The following is an 18,683-nucleotide window of genomic DNA, read 5'->3' on the forward strand; positions in this document are numbered from 1 at the left end:
CACCTCACAGCAAGTAGATCCTGGGTTCGACTCCCGGACAGCATGGGGCTTTTCTGTGTTGAGTTTGCATGTTCTGCCTGTGTTTGCAGGGCTTTCTTCCAGGTGCTCTGGTTTCTTGCCACTAAAAACATTACTCTAAAAAGAGATGCTAAATCTACTAAATCACTGGGACTTTCCTGGTTAAATCAAGGTAAAAAAAACAAAAAAAACATGATTGTTCTGTAGAATTTACAATAGAAAAAATAACAATTAGTTATCATTAGAGCAAGCAAGTGAGCTTTAAATTTTTCAGTTTGAATTTTGTTTATCACAGGCGGTCCCCAGAACTTGATGCATGGAAGCTGTTATAAACCACATGAAACAATAGAAAAGAATTTGATTTCTGAAGATGAATAATTTTAAAACTAAAATGAAAACTTAAACCACCCACAATGGATGTTCCAAGTCAAACACAATCAGTCTTGGATTAAACTGTTATTTGGCATGTGTGAGTCCTATGAATTCTTTGATAGTTTAGTCTATCCTGGGTGTCAGGGGGTTAGCACTGATAGGAATTTCAATATCACTCAGTTAGACATATTTTATTGAAGAGTACTTAATTCAACTTTTCCACATTTGGAACAGGTCAAATTTGCACTTAATCACTGGACACTATTCAAACAGCGGACATTTTTCACATACTTATTAAGTACAATGGCAGATAAGTGCTGAGAAAGGGCAGTTTAGCTATAATTCATTATACGCGTTATTGTTACTGGCTAACTTTTTACACCAATGATAATAGATAACCCATCAACATAGTGAATAAGAACTTTCCTTCGGTTCTGTGAAATAGTTCATTTAAAAAGAGTTTATCTCTCCTGTTGGTCTTTCACAGTCTCTGGTATGCAGTCTGATAGTCTGCCTAAGTGTGATGAGTAATGCCTGTTGCAACACTTCAGGTTCTTCTTCTTGGATATTCTCTTGCCTTTGTTCCGACTCCCAAATCACTGATGTAGTCAATGTAACAAAGTTAATTACAATTAGCAAGAATTCAGTGCCATTGTAATTATTCTCTATACCAAAGCCAAAAATGTGCCTAAACTATGACAGCATCAGTTGATTTGAATTTTATTAATAGGACTTTTCTGGTGGAGTGTCTGCCATCCACCTGTCTCCATGAGGATTATTGTTCCATATTATGGCACATCTTGCATGTATTGAATTACAATTGTTTTTAATGCTCAAAAATACCTGGACAAACATGATTTGTGAGCAGGCTTCCCCGTCCACAGATCTTACTTGTAACTTCCTGGTGGCAAACACAGACAACACACAATAATATCTCTAAGCAGGTGGCAGATCCTCGACCAGAAGTTACATACTTTACCTAAGTTACATACTTCACTAAGAAAGAACAGACAATTAATAAATTAGTGTGAAGAAGTTTTTGATTGGATAATGTGGGTTTTATATTTGTTTTCATTAGATTTTTGTGAATTGCTAGTCAAACGTTAAATGTTTAGGACTTTGTGATTGTGGGTTTATCCAATATGTTCATTGAGATATACGGTATCTGAACTAAACATTTTCTTTTTGGAAATGTCACACACATCTGCTACCTGCAGCCACATGACTCCACCACCATGTCCTCATACTGCTTATACACCACATTATTGGCAGAGTCTATGTAGAGTATACTGATGGGACTGAGCTTAGTGGGGACACAGCATGTGGGTGGTGTTGAGGATGGGTCCATAGAGTTCATGAGAGTCTGTATGATGGCATGGTTGGTGGGTTCAAGGTGTGAGCGGATGGGGAAGTCACAGGCCCCGTCACAGTGAAAGGCTTCATACTCCAGCGGAGCTATGATCCAGTCATCCCAGCCCATCTCCTTAAAGTTCACATGCAGCTGTTTCTTATGGCAGCGTTTGGTCTGAGCCTTAATGACCTGGTTTTGAGGGAAAGCCTGGGGAGGCTGCAAAGGTTTTTTATTTGCCCTTGCAGCCGGAGCTCGTCGCATTCGCCTTTGTGTGAAGAGGTACTCATAGACAGTTTTATTGTCATGGCCCGATCGTGCTTTGATCTCATTGTAAAACAGGTCCCTCTTTTTGCTTTTGCCAAACGCCAGGAGGAACGCCTTCTCCTTGTTGCTCCTTCCAGGACGACCAAACCCAAGAGTTCGCAGGTCCATGGGCCGACCGCCTCGATACTGCAGTGCTTCCAGTTCAAAGCACAGCTGCTTGGAGAGTGTGTTTTGCTGAAGCTTTAAACCCTTGAAAACTTTCCATATGTCAAATACTTCCCATTTGCTGCCAAATCCGCCCCCACTAACCACATCGTCCATAGTCTTGGTGTGCAGCACATTGGGCTTTTGTCGACCTGAGGCACAGGTGTAGAGGCGGAGGCAGGGCCCAGTAACTGTAGATCCCAGCACCCTGCGGGGGTCAGACAGGTGTTTCCTCAGGATGCGCAGCTCAGCCCCCAAGAGGCTGTCTCGATCCAGGGAGCTGATGTTGAAGTAATACCTCTGCCGTCTGAGCTGAGGCCCACGCTCATCTGGGAGGGAGGATAGAAAAGTAAAGAAACACAACTAAGTCACTCAGGTGTTGGACAAAATGCAAAAATCCCATGATATGAGTTAGGATGGATTTCATAAGTTGCAATAATAATGATACGTATTGGAATATAAAAAAAAGATTCACTTTCAGCTTCTTCAAAATACAATATTCTAATGAATCTAGCAGAGCTCAATATTTGATGGAGATCTTTGGAAGAATCTGGATTTTGGATTACCCACCCATGGGCGATCAGACTTTTATTTATGACATTTGACACTTGACATTAATGGTCAATATAGGCATATTTGTCTTCAATATGCTGTCTCTGCAAATCATTTTAAGGAGCCAACAGGACAACACAAATGCTACATGGACATTCTTAAAAAAGACTTGCAATAAGATTCTCTTAACCCCAAAAAATAGATCAATTCCAGTTTTCAGGTCAGGTTCTAGAAGTTCAAGATTTAAATAAATAATCGGATTTTCAACAGTATCAGACGGGCGCATGTGTAAAACAAAATGAGAAACAAGACATGAAAAATGTATTGGCCAAAGTAAAAACAATAAAACAGATTGCTGCTGATAAACCCAATCTCAGAGAATGATTGATGCGACATGGCAGTTTGGCTGGTCCCGGAAACGTTGGATTCAGCACCAAAACACAAGGCACTGAGATTCAAGAGTACATCCAAATATTGGTTTGTGGTTTATGGAGATTTGTGAGCTTTTCTCTGATTGGCAGGATGTGGTTTGGATTTCTGAATAAACCATCTTAAAACAATGACTTCTCCTTTCAGCCTGCTCGCATTTAAACTTCATCAGTCATCATTTTTACAGTTCCATCAACTTTTCAGAAACATGGGTGTGATGGCGAGAAATAACTCACTGCCTTTCACAAAGGGATTCACCATTTTACATTAAAAAAAAAAAACAAAACAGCTGGAAATGGTGTGGTATCTACTGCTATGTCATTATCAGTGAGGAAAAACAGCGGACGTTCCTGTCTAGAATCCAGACACGAGATCTGTGCACTCACAACTTCTTCTCACGTAATTTCAACAGTTCCCATCCAGAACTCAAGTTATACATTAGAAGCAGACGAGAGGCAGCATCCAAGAGTAAACAAGCTTGTTAGTTATTATGGACCTACACAGTTTGCCAGGTGGCTGCTGAGAAAGCTATTTGAATTTGTTTTATAAAATTACAAAGTGACTTCAGAACTATTATGAGAATATATGAGTAGATGTGAGCCTGGGCTTGAGGTGTAGTTAGCCTCAGTTACACCATCCATGTGCCACTGCACATGTGGAGGAGGTCACCGGCGATTTGCTCCACACACACTAAACAAATAAGGGCCAGATTAAAAGAACATTTAGACCTTGAAAAGTAAACCTTTTGCGACACCAGAAATATTCAACTCAGCTCATTGAAAACATAGTTTTACACAGTTTTACACCATAAAGATAACATTACACAGGGGGCCACCCGACTTGTGGCTGAGGTGTGTTTATTTACCGTCATGAGGTTGTGTAGGACTGCGGTGCTTTCTGGAGTGCACCAGATGGTAGAGAACACACATTTCCAGAGACACACTACAGACTTAAACATTTAAGCAGGGATCAGCAGTGGACAGCGAAAATCATTCTTCAGAGGGGAAAAGCTTTGTCTGTCCACGTGCTTGATCAAATTGCATGACAGATAGCTGTAATATATGATCAATAAGAATGTACAGGGAAAATATGGTCAGGAGTTAAATATAAGTTAAATATTTGAATGCATTTAGTTGTACGAACCTGTGTCAGTATTCCCGACTGGAATATATTACAAAAAGAGCTCTGGATACAACATTACTGGATATTTGCCAATACTCTGTCACTATGTGAGCAGTACAATAGGTCTGTGGTTTGCAAGAGGCAAATTAACATGTTAGTGACATAGAGTCAACAAACTGCAGCCTTTTGCAGCTCGATGTATGTCGCTATGAACGAGCCTTGTCAGTTTCAGTTCAAGTACATTATCTTCGAGGTCTGTCAAACAGATCTGTCTGACATAAAACATAGCTAAGCCATACTAAAATATGAATGTAGACTGGTTATTATCTAATTAATAATTATATTAGGGGGAAAAGTAACACACTATAAAGGCTACTCCACCTAGGCATATAATCATACCTCAAATCAAACAAACTGATAAACTTGTCTATATCAGACGAAGAACAGGCCCCTAAGTATAATTTTTGTAAATCATGAGATTAGGCTGTTGTAAAATGGCCACTGCAGACTGTAAAACCAAGTGCATTTCTGCAACAACAAAAAAAGTCATATGCATGTTCTTTATTGAAGTAGATCGATGAACTATTAGAATTGAGATTGAGTCGCATGTATTACCTTGCCCTTTATCCACGAAGCTCGTGATGGTATTCGCCAAGCCGGCCTCGTGCAGGGCGCTGCTGTTGATGTCCCCATTGGACAGGGACCAGTAGAGTGACAGCATGTAGTCGTGAGGGACCACCAGCGGCTGCCTGTGGTGCACATCCCGCTCTGGGGCCGCTTTAGAGAGTTTCACGGTGCGCTGAGCTGCTGGGGTGCTCTGCTGAAGGCTCTGCCGATGGTTAAATCTGTGCGCAGTGGTCGATGTCCGCTGCACTGTCCGGACTGCCCCGCTGTCCACTTCTGTCTGTGGCGGTGCGTACGCGAAGTGCGTCTTCAGAGCGGTCTCTCTGCCCGTCCAGGAGCGCACCTGTGACCCCGCTGCCCTGTCCCTCACGGCGCGTGTGCCAACCGGGGACGAATGCACGCTGTATTTCACTTTACTGACACTGGCTGCGCCTTTCGTGAGTGCTGGTCCTCCTGCTGCCTGGATACGCGTGATTCTGGCCGGAGAGGGTCTCCACGCGGTGCCGGTCCCAGTGAAGCCCGCTGTGGGTCTGAGTGAAGCGAGTAACGGATGCGCGTGAAGGAGAGTCCAGCAACTCAACAGCAGTAACTTCACAAGTGTCATCCTAAAGCCCGGTGTGCCAGGCCCACATTGTAATAAACACAGTCAGTGGAGAATCAGTTTGTCTCTGAGCAGAGGATGCTCATTGTGTTGTGCCAGTAAAGTCCTGAATAAAACGTGTTGTCCGTGTCAGACATAAGCTATAGGCATATGCAAGGCTGTAAAAGTAAAGACGTGGGCTATAACTGACTTTTATTTGCTGTGGATCAAAAGTCTTCTCCCGGATTATAAGAATCATAATGCTGCGTAGATCCTGCCGGTAATGGCACAGGACGCATCCAAAAAATCTTCTTGTAAAGATGAGAGGAACTCTGTTCAAAGACTTGCAGTTAACCCTCCACTGCTCTATTCTGGTCGAGATCTTCTGAGAACCTTTTTAAATCCCACTTTTTCACAAAGTGAGAGAGGCAAGAATGGCGTAATGCCGCTGCCTCCGTGTTTTTTCTTTTTCCCCTCAAAGTTTGAACCGCGTCCAGTGAAAATAATCCCTCACACACCAGGCTGCAGGTGCTCGAGAGAAGCCATCTAACAAGACTTGAATTGGAAACGGAATTTCAAAAGCACTTTTAATTACCCCGTGACGTCATGTCCCAAATTCATAACAGCAATAATTCTAACTGGAGCCTCTAGAGTGACACAACTCACCCCACCAAGCTCAGAGGAACCAAACTAAGGATCCAGTGCAGTGGAAGTGAGCTGTTTATGTAGGCTTCTGGTTTCTTCAGACAATAGACAATTAGCCTAAGTGTGCAAGGTCATGAGAAGAGGCTATTCATTATTAGAATCATTGACATTAAAGGTTCTGCCTCAAGTGCTATTCTGATGGACATGAATAAGCATAAATTCTTAGCGATAAAAAAAAGAAGGGAAAGCACAAGGTTCTCATTCCCTTTATGTGCTGACCAGATAATAATAAGCGTTGGGAATCAGGATGGATCTTACTGCAGTAAATGCCTATAAATGCACATGAACAGATATCCTGTGAACCCCTTTTCTCACGTTTCGTCATTACTGGGCCAATTCACATTATATTGCTCTTTCCCATTTGAATTTATGATGCCACAAGGGGAGTGAGCTATGTGTTATAAATCCTTAGCTTCTGGAATAATTACCAGCCAGCATGCCCACGTTCATATCGTGAAAGTGAGCGAGTCCCCGGTGGTTTGAAACTTGAGCTCAACTTCTGTTACAGCTTTTCTCTGTTGGACTTTCTTTAGTCTGAATCATCTTCTTCAAACGGTGCAGTGCAAAACCATGATGGATGAGGTAAAGTGATAATACAAACCAGAATAGGAGAAGCAATGCCCTGTACGTTTTACAGGAATATATCCCTGTAAAAAGGAATTTTCACTATAAAGAAGAAATTGAGCAGGCTTAACTTATAAAATCCGTGTTTGAAAAGTTCATTTGCAAAGACAGAAAAGAGCTTTTTTTCCCATGTAAAATAACGTTAGTGCAATACAGATTTGATTCCTTCCCTCTTGGATAGATTACATTTTTACTACCGGTATTAATTTTAATATACTGTACCTGCAAAAGACAAAACCGCACACTCAAAAATAAACGTTTAAATGTTTTTTGTTTTTTTATCAACCCTCCATCTGTTTTCAGTATCTTGTTTCATTGATTTTCTGGGACATATTGCATCTTTTTAGGCCAACAAACAGACTGTACCACACTGCTTACAACACAAAGGCAACGCTTTACACCTGTGGCTTTTATCAAAGTGGTACATGCAACTAGAATTAATTGGCCACTGTTGAAGCCGGGACATTGAGAGCACATGGTGTGTGCTGAGGCCAACTGACAAACAATACTCTCAGAGAAACTGCTCTTGAGGCACACATTATCTTAGTTTAACCTTTATTTGCCAAAGAATCTTCCACTCTCGCTGATGTCCACAAAACATTGGGAATGATTCTGCCTGACTTATCAACAATCTGTCAAAAGTAATTATTGTTACTTCTCTGAATGTAAATAGTCTGTTAAAAATAAAATCTAAATGTGAATCATTTTCGACGGAATTCTCCAGAACAGTCCAATGGCAGGACTTGAAAAGATGTTGACAAGTTTAAAAAGGGTGTGCCCAAAGTCTTGGACAGTGAAAAGACAAGCCTAACAACAAACAGGGTCTTGTACTGAAAGCTGATGATGACGCCTTACATTTGTTTTGTTCCGTAGAAGCTTGAAAAGCACTCAAATTATTCACTCGTGGCACTAAAGTAAGTCACAAAAGTAACACAAAAGTAAATCTAGAGGTGTGTTGGAGCTGGGATTAACACCCGGAACTGGTACAAAAATGTCACGCCACCCCAAAATCTTTGCTTGATCTTTTTGTTTTCATATTTTCATAACTATAACAAGTAAACAACATCGTGCATAGAAACCAAGCAAATGTTTTCTGTGTAGCGAGTATTTTATAATCCATCTTCACTCTTTTTATGTTTACTAAAGAATATCTAGGCAGGATTCAAAATCTGATTTTCCTCGTCATTTTTGTCAGTTGCTTTAGGAAAAATAGGCCCTAAGCTTATTAAAAGTATTAAAGAATGAGTCAAACTTTTCTGATGGCATGTCTATCTTACTTATACGACCACATATCCAAGTCTGTGAAGGTTCATTGATAATATATTAACTTACATTACAAAGGGAGACAAATAGCTAATGGCATTTCCAGTATTAATGTGCCTGTATGTTCTCCTGTCTGGATTTCTACTTGGCCACGACAATAATAGCTCAGTGAGAGAAAGGAGAGCAGTGTGGAAGCAGCGCAGCTCATATTTAGACAGACAAGGATGAGTGGCTCTGCAAAAACCGCACATGGAGACAGCGTCTGCATGAGGTTAGAAGACCAATAAAAGAAGGAGTCAATTTGTTACTAAGCAGCCTTCTTCCATAACTGTGATCCACCTCCAGTTTTCAGTGGGTTTTGTTAGAGAAACGGTGGAGGTTTAGAGTTTGGTGGTGCAAACTGATTTCACATGCAGCAGGGCAGTGGCTGTTTAAAGTCTTTTTTGTGATCTATTTGAAATGGAAACTATCCAATACAATGGGTTTTGTTGTGTTGATTTGAGCAGTGTGAATGTGGCTCTCAAGTAGAAATGTGTGTATTTAATATTTTGCTTTGTGGCGAACCCCCCTCTGGCACATACCCTCCAAAAATAAATACAGTTTCCCTTTCTGTCGGGTGTGTCTTTGTGTCTTCAGCCTTAACGGTGAACATTATGCACCATTTTTGGAAGAAAAGTATCTTCAAAGTCTCTTTTCTTATTGGAATACAGTTTTATAAAATGGACAATAGAGCTTTTTTGCCAACTTGTGAAGAATGATAAAGCATTGTTAGTTTATTCCTTTCTAGTCAGCACAATTGTTGAAATGGCCACGTGGAAAAAAAAAAATCATTTCATTACTTTCGTTTTTACGCCTGGGATCTGGGTCTTTTATGACTAGACTATGACTTCATTACTATGTATCGCCATCTTATTTAAAGTTGTCTTTTGATTCATACATGATTGACTAATCTTCTATTGTCCTGCATTTTGGGCTTGTGTGCTAAGAAAATGTCTGTTTTCACCCACCCCACTATCTTCTATGTGTGTGCTTTTTAACGGTTTATTCTTATTTTTATTATTACTCTGGGTCATACACGTAGGCTTTTTCAACAATAAAAACACAATCTGCTGCCTGGTACGGTGATGAATAGTTTGTTTTAGATTCCAGCAATTTTTAATCAACAAAAATGTAAATAAGGACCTACGCGTGTCAGGAAATATATTATTTATTTACACATTTAATTTCACACATAGTTCTTCATTGACCTCTAATTTGTATTTGCTTGTTTGTTTTAGTAAATAATTATTTTCTATGTATTTTCATGACATCACTAGCATCATGACCTTGTCAGAACTGAAATGGCAGCAGTAAACGTTAACATGAACAGTTAACAGTAACTTGCAGTTTATATCTCATTTACAGACTGTTTTGGAGAAATGTCCTTTCAGAATCAGAGCACTTATTCACATCAACATCCACATGCCCCCATCTGTACTGAGTTAACTCCATGTACATGTACTGGTGCATGTAATCCATATTCAGCAGGTGCCACTCTGATGAAGGCTGCTTTTCATTACATTCTAAATTAAACTTTAGGACAGGAGTTATATCCCCAAAGTACTGGCAGGACCAGTCTGCTCTGCGTCTTGTTTTGTGGGGTGTATAATGGACTCACCCAGAGAAATGCTTTATTTATTGGGCCCCATCTGTTCCTCCAGTGCCCCCTCCAGGCCACTGTCAGTCAGGACCACTGCATGGAGTAAATTGAGAACATGCAGCTCAGAAGTTACAGGTTGCAGGTGGGCCAAACAATGTGCCATGGATCACCGGCTAAGTGTGTTTATTGGTTTCCCTCCTGGGGGACGTGCAGAGGGCCATGTACAGAGAGACTGACACTGTTGCTCCAACATGGAAACAGTGACAAGCGTGGATATGGTGGGTGAACTGTAAACCCTTGTGGTGACCCTTGGAGTGAGCGTGGAACATGGCCACTTTTCTCATACAACACTGGAAAAAGGCTCTGGGAGGGAGACACAAGCGTCCAATCAGACTCACCGCATTTACGTCAATGTTTTCTGTTTATGTTACAAAGGAATATGTGAGTTATTGTATGTACTTTGTAAATGACTTGTTTCCTGGAATAGTCGACTAATTGCTGCTCTCAGTCAGAAGTGGTTTAGGCAGACAAATATGAACAAGAAAAATTTTAATTTAGGATGGCAATAACTAAGGCCAGTCCAGCTGTGTACTCCTGTGGGGCCTTGAACCTCAAAAAAGTATTAAGTATGTGTATTCTGGCTTGGACCAAATAGTTCTTGTAATGTCACAATGTTGTAGTTGTCCTCGTTTGACAGGACTGCGGTGAAGAGACATTCAGCAAATTACTCTCACTATGTGCATGTGTGCTACTTAACCCCACGACTTTCAAGCAGCACCCTCCACAGTAACCTCTTTCAATCAAGTAATGGGAAAATCTTCAGGTGCATAAACAAGGATTAGATTATCTTTGACCAATAATCACTCCTCCAATAAGGTGGAGGTTGCATGACATCACTTGCCTCTGTTGTGAATGACCTGGGCACAACAATGACCTGGGCACAACAACTAAACTACTTGGTATTAAGGTCAGGTGTTTGGCTAGAAATGTTCTGACATGAATTGAAAGGGCATTGAGCACTGTAACCTGGCTGATGCTCCATTGATACGTGCATTAGTCTGAGTTGAGGTCCAAGCATTATCAATCTGTGAAAAATCTGTTAAAACTGTACAGGAGAGGAGGATAAAATAAATGATAAATCAAAGTTTCCTAGCATAGCAGAATCTACACATACGTTCTTGACATTGCCACGTTTGTCTGATCCACCAACGGATTCGAGGCAAACGTATCAATTAGAGTGAGACAATGCATTTCCATGAGTATCGGAATAATTCCTTTTTCGGTGAAACGTTTCCTGTTTGGAAATCATTTTTTTCTTGTGATCCATACATATTGTGTCAAGCAAGGAATTCTTGGAAGGTTTTGTGCTAACCTGCCTGATATTTGCTTACTGTTCTTGTTTTTGTCGAAGTTTAGTCTATACAGACTGTGGGAGGCGAGGATCGTTCTCAAGTTCTTTATTTGATGAAAACATGGAAAAACAGGCAAAACAGTAGCGTGTTGTTCGTCTTGCAGCTGAGATTCGACTTCACAAGATTTAGCTGTGTTTTATAAAGCTGTTGTTTGGGTCTGATAAACATGGCCTGACCTTCGCTATGACGTCCGCTTTAAGATTGTTTAGACTAGTCCACAGATGATCAGAAAGTACACAGAATAGTTAAAATACACAGAATAGTTCATTGTGACCCATATGCAGCAAGATCGTCTTGACTCATGATAAATAGGACACAGACATGACAATAATTTGATCAATATCCACAATTCCCCCTTTTGATCACATCCACATGTGATCACACTAAAGAGGCGCCAGACGCAACCTCACAAAATAACAGAACGTAACCTCCCAAAAACATATTAAATGTTTAAAAATCAAATCATTATATAATCAAGCAAATCCTTAAAATAACTCATTTAGTAAAAATTGATGTGGGACAAGGAGCATCCCCAGTTAGTCTAAACACATGTTGGGATGTAGTAATCAGATTAGTCGGATCCTGGAAAAAGTATAGGAGTCTTCTCACTATCAGAGTTAGATTCGTGTTTGAGTAATAGCGTGTGTAATCAAGGTCAAAAGATAAGCAGGTTGTCTAGTAAGAGCAGATGCAATCAAGTGTTCTATACGTGATCTAAGACAGCACAGAATCCAATCATAATCAATACACAGGCAATAACAATAATATTGGTGAAAAACAGAAACAGTGCCAGCCCAAGGCCCAAAGATGTGGTATAATAACCACAAGGGGCAAGGGTGGTGGTAGATGATTCTGGCTTGACATGGGTTGGCTCATATTCATCATTTGAGGTCCTTGAAATTGGCCAGGTTGGTTTGGGGCCATTTGGTGTTGACCTCTTTGTGTCTGCCCTATGGGGCAGTCTCGAACCCAATGTCCAGTTCCAAAGCAGTTTAAGCACTGATCAGGAGTCACGCTGAACCTGTTTTGTCCTCTTCCAGCTCCTGCCCCACGTCCTCTTCCACGAGAGAATGTATTACGTTCACGTCCTTGATTGTAGATGATTTCTGAAGCAGGTGTGTTGTTCTTTGGTCCTGTGGCGGATGGGACGGCCTGTGGTTGTGTCATAGTGGGTTGTCCCAGGACCATTTTAACCGCCATAGCAATCTGTTGGGCACTGTCTGACACTGGATTATCTTCTGTTGCCGCAGTCATTACCTTGGCAGACTTATTTTCCTTCTTTTTTATCATTCACCTCTTCTTGGAGCTTTTTGAGTTGTTATTTGATCTTTGCCATTTTCATTTTTTCCATATTCTCATTCCGTCCTTTTTTTTTCTTCAGGTACTTAGCAACGTGATGTTGGCAGTTGGCATCAAACTCTTTTTCTGTCTTTGTGTAAAGACCAACAACATCAGCCAAATGATCCTGGACACATTTAGGTAGTCCTTTCACCAGAGTGGAAAAGAACATGAGAGTGTTGCCAGTACCAGGTTGTATGGGCTCTCCAGTTGCATCATGGAACTGTGCTTTAGCTCTTTGCTAATATGTAAAGTAGTCTTCACCATTTTTCATTTCCAGAGCCAACAGTGCGTCAGGAAGGCAGGTGCAGTCAGGTGCAGGTGGGATACATTCCTTTAAGTACCTGAGTTAACTGAGGCTTTATGGTGGCAAATGATGTGGATGCTCGAACTGGAGCATGAATCTGTTTGGATACTTCAGAACGGATCCTGGCCGCCGTATTCTCATCTGTTGCTCTTACAAGAATTGCAGACACATCTCCCCAGCAAAGTGTTTCTCCTGCAGTATTCGTGGTCAATGCTCTGAGGAAGGCCGGCGCACCTTGTGTCAGTTCGGGCAGTTTTAACATCAGCCCTTCTAGATCTTTCAGTGCGAATGGTTGGTACACTTCTTGGTTACTTGCAGTCATTCGGAGAGGTGCAATAAGTGGAGGAGCCTCTTCATTGCTAGAAAATTCATCCTCTTCCTCCTTGGGACCCTTGTGGACGGGGAGCGGGTGAAGTTCTCCACTCAAGATAGTGTTGTCGTATCCATGCTCATCCACCATTCCTGTGTATGCTCCCACCACATATTGATTTGGTGTTGACACAAATGGGTCTGAACCCGTTTTCTTCTGTTGTTCCACTCCTCTTTGAATGTGGAGTTTCTGCTGTGCTTGCTTCTTACTTTCAGCTTCTATTAGCCCAGTTCCTAGGACTGTGACTGGTTCCCCCTTTCGTCCAAGCTGTTTTTCTTGTTTCCTGCGTAGCTCAGCCGCCACTTCCCGTTCCTTTCCTTCCAGTAGTTGTTGTAATCTTCTTTCTTCATCTGAGTCCGAAGCCAATCCAGGTGGGGACCATGCATTGGTGGCAAGTTGTTCTTTTTGAGCCACTGTTTGCTCGAGTATGAATTTGGAGATGTGATTTTGGCTGGAAACCAATGTTGTCAAAGCCAACACCTGTTCCTTCAAATCCTGCATCTGTCTTTGTTCTTGAGTGGGTTCTGACGGGACCATAGTCAGAGTACCCGAGACTACAGCATGTTTCGTTGGCAGCAGTGGTATGGTTCTGATTGCATCTTTTATCATAGATGAATCCATGGATGAGCACTGCAGGGGAGGAGCCGCTGGAGTAGAAGTGTGGGGAACTGTTTTTTCTTGTTCCATGTCTGTCATAATTTTCTTCAGTTCTTTCGCCAGTTGTGCATATGCGCTATGATGTTTGTTTTCAGAGGAGGGGCACTGCAGTTCTCCTTTGGCCAGAGGTGGGGGGGCGCTATAGCTGTGACGTCGACCTTGTACCCCAGTCTGCTCGCTCTCTTCATCTGTGCTAGAGCCTTCATCTTTGTTATTCGCTCCAAAAGGAATGCGCTTATCGGCTCTGTTTTTCTGTTTAATTTTGTTTTTTCTGATTGTTTGATGCTCTTCTGGTTTCACCTGAATATTGGCCAAAAAAAGTCTCTCTCTTCTGATTAAAATGTCTTTTGCCATTTTATGTAGTTTCACTGAAAATGATAATTTTTCTTCATGTTCTTTCAGTTTCTTTTTGTCAACAGTTTTTCCTTTCACTGTCCAAATCTGATGTGTTTTGTAATGCAGGACCTTAGATTGATGATATTCATGAATACAATTCCATTGTTGTTCTGTGGGAGCCACTGCTTCATCACCGTGATTAATCAATCTTTTCTCTGCATATTTTTTGGAAGAGGTTTTTCATTTGTGTTGTTTGCTTTTTTGCTTCCTTTGGGATTTGTTCATTTGCACAGATTGCGTTTTCGAGATCCTTCAAAAATGTATTCATTTTGACTGGAATAAGGTCTATTTTATTTAATTTATCTATATCTTAATTTTTAATTTTTGATTATTATTTGATAATAAAAAAAGTGTGGCAGTCAGTGGTATTTCAAAAACAAACAAAACAAATAAATAATTTGAACAATAATTATAACAATAATAATGAAATAAAATAAGTTTAGGGAAAAAAAAAAATTGAAATTGAAATTTAAAATTAAAGATTTAAGATTAAAATTGAAATTTAAAAATGTAAATAGAATACAAACTTGAAAAAATAAAATGAATGAAATAAATACAAATTTCACCTAGCCACAGAGGGTAGTTAATCTTGTCAGTAGAGTGCTTTAAGCCAAGTAGTAGCTTTCTTAGTTCCACATTTTATTTTATTTTTATTTGTTTTTTCCGGAGTCCAACTCCCTTTTAAATCAGTCCAACTGATTGTACGTACTTTTACATGTCCAACGTGTTTTGGAGTCCAACTCTTCTTAAAATCAGTCCAACTGATTGTCTAAACTAATGAGCTAACATTCACTAAATTCATACTTGTATGCAATGTGGAAAATTTAGGTCTAGTTTTGGCAAATTTAGCATTTTCAATGTGCAGATTTTTGTAATAAATACAAGAGGTTTCTGCCTTACTTTTGTTGAATGTCCCAGTCACAATGGTAAGTCAAAAATAAACTGGCAATTGACTCCTCTTGTCTCGCTCTCGTCTCCTCTTGTCTCTCTCTCGGCTCGGTGTCCATGTTCTCCCATCATTCCCAGCTGAACCGTTACTGGACGCTATGCGTCGTCAGCCGACATCCAGAAGGGAATCGTTTAGAGCAAAATTCAGATGTTTCCTTTCCAAGCACGATGAGAGACCCGCATCCTCCACCAATTCTGTCGAAGTTTAGTCTATACAGACTGCGGGAGGCGAGGATCGTTCTCAAGTTCTTTATTTGATGAAAACATGGAAAAACAGGCAAAACAGTAGCGTGTTGTTCGTCTTGCAGCTGAGATTCGACTTCACAAGATTTAGCTGTGTTTTATAAAGCTGTTGTTTGGGTCTGATAAACATGGCCTGACCTTTGCTATGACGTCCGCTTTAAGATTGTTTAGACTAGTCCACAGATGATCAGAAAGTACACAGAATAGTTAAAATACACAGAATAGTTCATTGTGACCCATATGCAGCAAGATCGTCTTGACTCATGATAAATAGGACACAGACATGACAATAATTTGATCAATATCCACATTTTGCTGAAGATTGTCGTGGCCTTTTCGAGCCCCAGCAAAATGACGTCTTTCACCTTTAAGCGGTGGTGGTGTCAAGTGGCTGTGCTGAGGGGTTTGAAGCCTAGAGAAAGAGTCCGTTCTCTGGCAGAGGGGCCTTGCTTTTCCACCTGAGCCGCAGGTGTTTGCTTAACGTGCCTGCGGCTTGGCTTGGCTGCAGCGCCTTCATTCACCTTCATCCCGCTGATGTTGACTTTTAGTTCTCCTCCTCCCAATCGTCTCTAGGCCCATGGGAGGAGAATTTAGTCTTAGAGGCTCCTGATAAACTCTATGGCCCTGTGTGAGTTTGATGATGGTGCAGGAGGGAGCGATGATTGCCGACTATCGTCTTCCCTCGCTTTGACGCACGCTGGAAATGGGGCAATGTGGAAAGCGGCGCAGGCAGGCTCTGCTGGGTAACATGATGATGAAAAAAGCCAGTCTATGTGCAGGTGTTTCTGTGTTTTGACAAGGTCTATGCACAGCAGGCCCAGGGAGATTTTAACCCTGAAGAGCGGTGTTGTGTAAAGAGTAGAGAGTGTGAATGTTAGAATTTCAATTTATTTGACATGTTTTCTTGATTTATTCTATAGTTTACATCCATTTAATCTGAAATGGTCCAGTCAGATAAATGGTCAATGAGTACAAAATGGTTGAATTCCCCTTTTCTCCTACACGTCTATGGACAGTGGAGCACATTTAGAGAAGGTCACATTCCACTCACTATCCACTGTCCTACCACACACAGGTATTTTGTAGTCTTTTAGTTCCTCCAAATTCGGGGTTTCACTGGACATGATCTAACAGTGTAATTCTGTAAGAAAAACTACCCAGAGTTTTGACTGTCCAAGTAGCTACTGGGAGTTGTGAGTCTTTCTTGTAGAAACAATCGAGACGAGAAACATTAGGACAAGAGAAGGTGGAAACAATAGTAGAAAATCAAGAACCTAATTATTTTATTTCCAACTTTAGAGCTGTTGACCTACACTTGTTGCTGTGGTTATTAGGATCTTTCTTCAGCTCCTGCTGCACCTTCTATGTCTCTCACCTGTCGCCCCTCACCCTGCGCCCCCGTCCGCACATGGCCCTGTTACCTGGCACGCCAACACTCTGGTTTATTTTCACTGGGATCCGCTTTCTAGCGCTCTCTGCCAGAGACAATATTATGCTGGAAATATACAGGTATTAACTGTTAAGATTTCAGATGGTCAAATAAACTAGAGGTGCCCTGCTCTGGCACGTCCCAACAGAGACGAGCTTGTGCACGGACGGCTCGATGCTAATGAATCGTGAGGGGGGAAGCGGCTCAATCACTAATAATTACTACTCCCTTCTGCCCTTCACTCCATCCATCTGTCCGTCCTCCTTCTGCAGGCCCAGGTGATTTCTAAGCAGTGAACTCGTTTATCTTACCCACTTTTGATTTCAATGTGACATTCATTTCATGCTCATTTCCTTGGCCTGGCCATCAAGGCGGCTCTTTCATAGCGCACTAAACGGCCTCTTATGCACTGACCTTTAGTGGCTGAAAAGGAGGGGTTGAAACAAACAGTGCTCAGCGGGGAGTAAATGATGATGGATCTGTTCATGGCCAAACTCGGAGTTACGTTACACACAACTGGCTGCGGTGCACCTCTCCATACATGTGTTCACGTTCAGCACCCTTGGGCCACAGTGCACACTTGTTGTGAGTTTGCGTATTTGGGCCTCCAGAGGTTAATGGTTAGACAAGATTAATTATTCAGCACCAAATTAGGGGCTAATTAGTATCCTGAACAAACAATTTAAGAAGAAATGATGAAGGGACTTGTGGCAGGGAATGCAGAGTGACATGCTCAAGGGTTAGGAGGCAACAAAGTGCTGTGATGATGTCATAGATAACGATTGTATCAAAGAAGTCATGGATATATGAATTATGACTGGGGCAAAAGTAGCACAGTTGATTACACATTTGGCACCATATGAAGGATCAGCAGTTCAAAGTATAAAAATAACTACATTGTGATCGCGGAGAAATTTGAAAGCCATTTAGTCACAGAACAGTGAGAATCTGCCAAATCATGGATGGACTGCCTGGCCTGCCACTGCGTTCCATTGTTTTTAATCCTGAGGGACTTGTGGTTCATCAGGAGAGCCGTCTCCTCATGGGTTTGGGACCAATAAACAACCATTTAGCTGCAGTAAATTTTCTCTGATTTGCTGAAAAAGTAATCTGTTTGTTGTCAATGCACAAGTATTGCATCGAATGAATGCTGTAATGTTTTGCACAGCACAAACGTTCACATTTTTGGAAAATAGACTTATAGCCATCATAAGCATTCTCCCATTTGTCCTATGAATTTCAATTTACTGATTACATTGCATCTTTTCAATAACATTACTTTACATCCAAGTTTAAAGCAATGGGCTAACAGTTGGTGGATATATAGCACCACCTACAGTTTGTAGATGGTGGAGCATGGTTTCATGCTGCTCTCAACACCTGCATGTTTATAGTGCCACTGGGAGCATTTTGCACGGATGTTTCAATTATGTTATTATGTATGTATGTATGTATGTCTGTATTTAATTATTTGTTTATTTATTGAGACAGGGACAGTGCACAATATACATTAACCTTAACAGACGACATGCATTGTACCAAGTTGTAGCTCAAGTGCTAATTCCCACCTGTAGTCCCTGGGCAGGTATCAGTCAGAAAAAAAGAACACACGGGATTATTAACCAAAACACAAGTTCAAAAAATGACATCAAGGTATAATGTTTCTTGTTTATCACAAATAAACACCAGACCTCCCCATGTTTAAATGTTCAAAATGTGTGCGTCAGCCATAGACTTGATATTGTGAACATTAACCAAGATATTTTCTTGCATAATTCATCTTGTTTAATGGTATATCTCTGTGTCATATGTATCATACTGTAAATGTGTGTACAT

At 41.0% G+C, this 18,683-nt stretch overlaps 1 protein-coding gene across 1 annotated transcript; it reads right to left on the reverse strand.

The window, feature by feature from the left end:
- Positions 1–1,439: 1,439 nt before the first annotated feature.
- Positions 1,440–6,038, reverse strand: gdf5 (growth differentiation factor 5). The gene is made up of 2 exons (XM_072452064.1): positions 4,928–6,038; positions 1,440–2,538 (listed from the first exon to the last, which is right to left on the reverse strand). Exons 1-2 carry the CDS (start codon positions 5,538–5,540, stop codon positions 1,598–1,600), a joined length of 1,554 nt encoding a protein of 517 aa, XP_072308165.1. The 5' UTR covers positions 5,541–6,038; the 3' UTR covers positions 1,440–1,597.
- Positions 6,039–18,683: the final 12,645 nt, after the last annotated feature.

This window comes from Eucyclogobius newberryi, unplaced genomic scaffold, assembly GCF_026437365.1.
Source record: "Eucyclogobius newberryi isolate DKJ021-1_F unplaced genomic scaffold, fEucNew1.0.hap1 SCAF_19, whole genome shotgun sequence".
NCBI classification, from domain to species: Eukaryota; Metazoa; Chordata; class Actinopteri; order Gobiiformes; family Gobiidae; genus Eucyclogobius; species Eucyclogobius newberryi.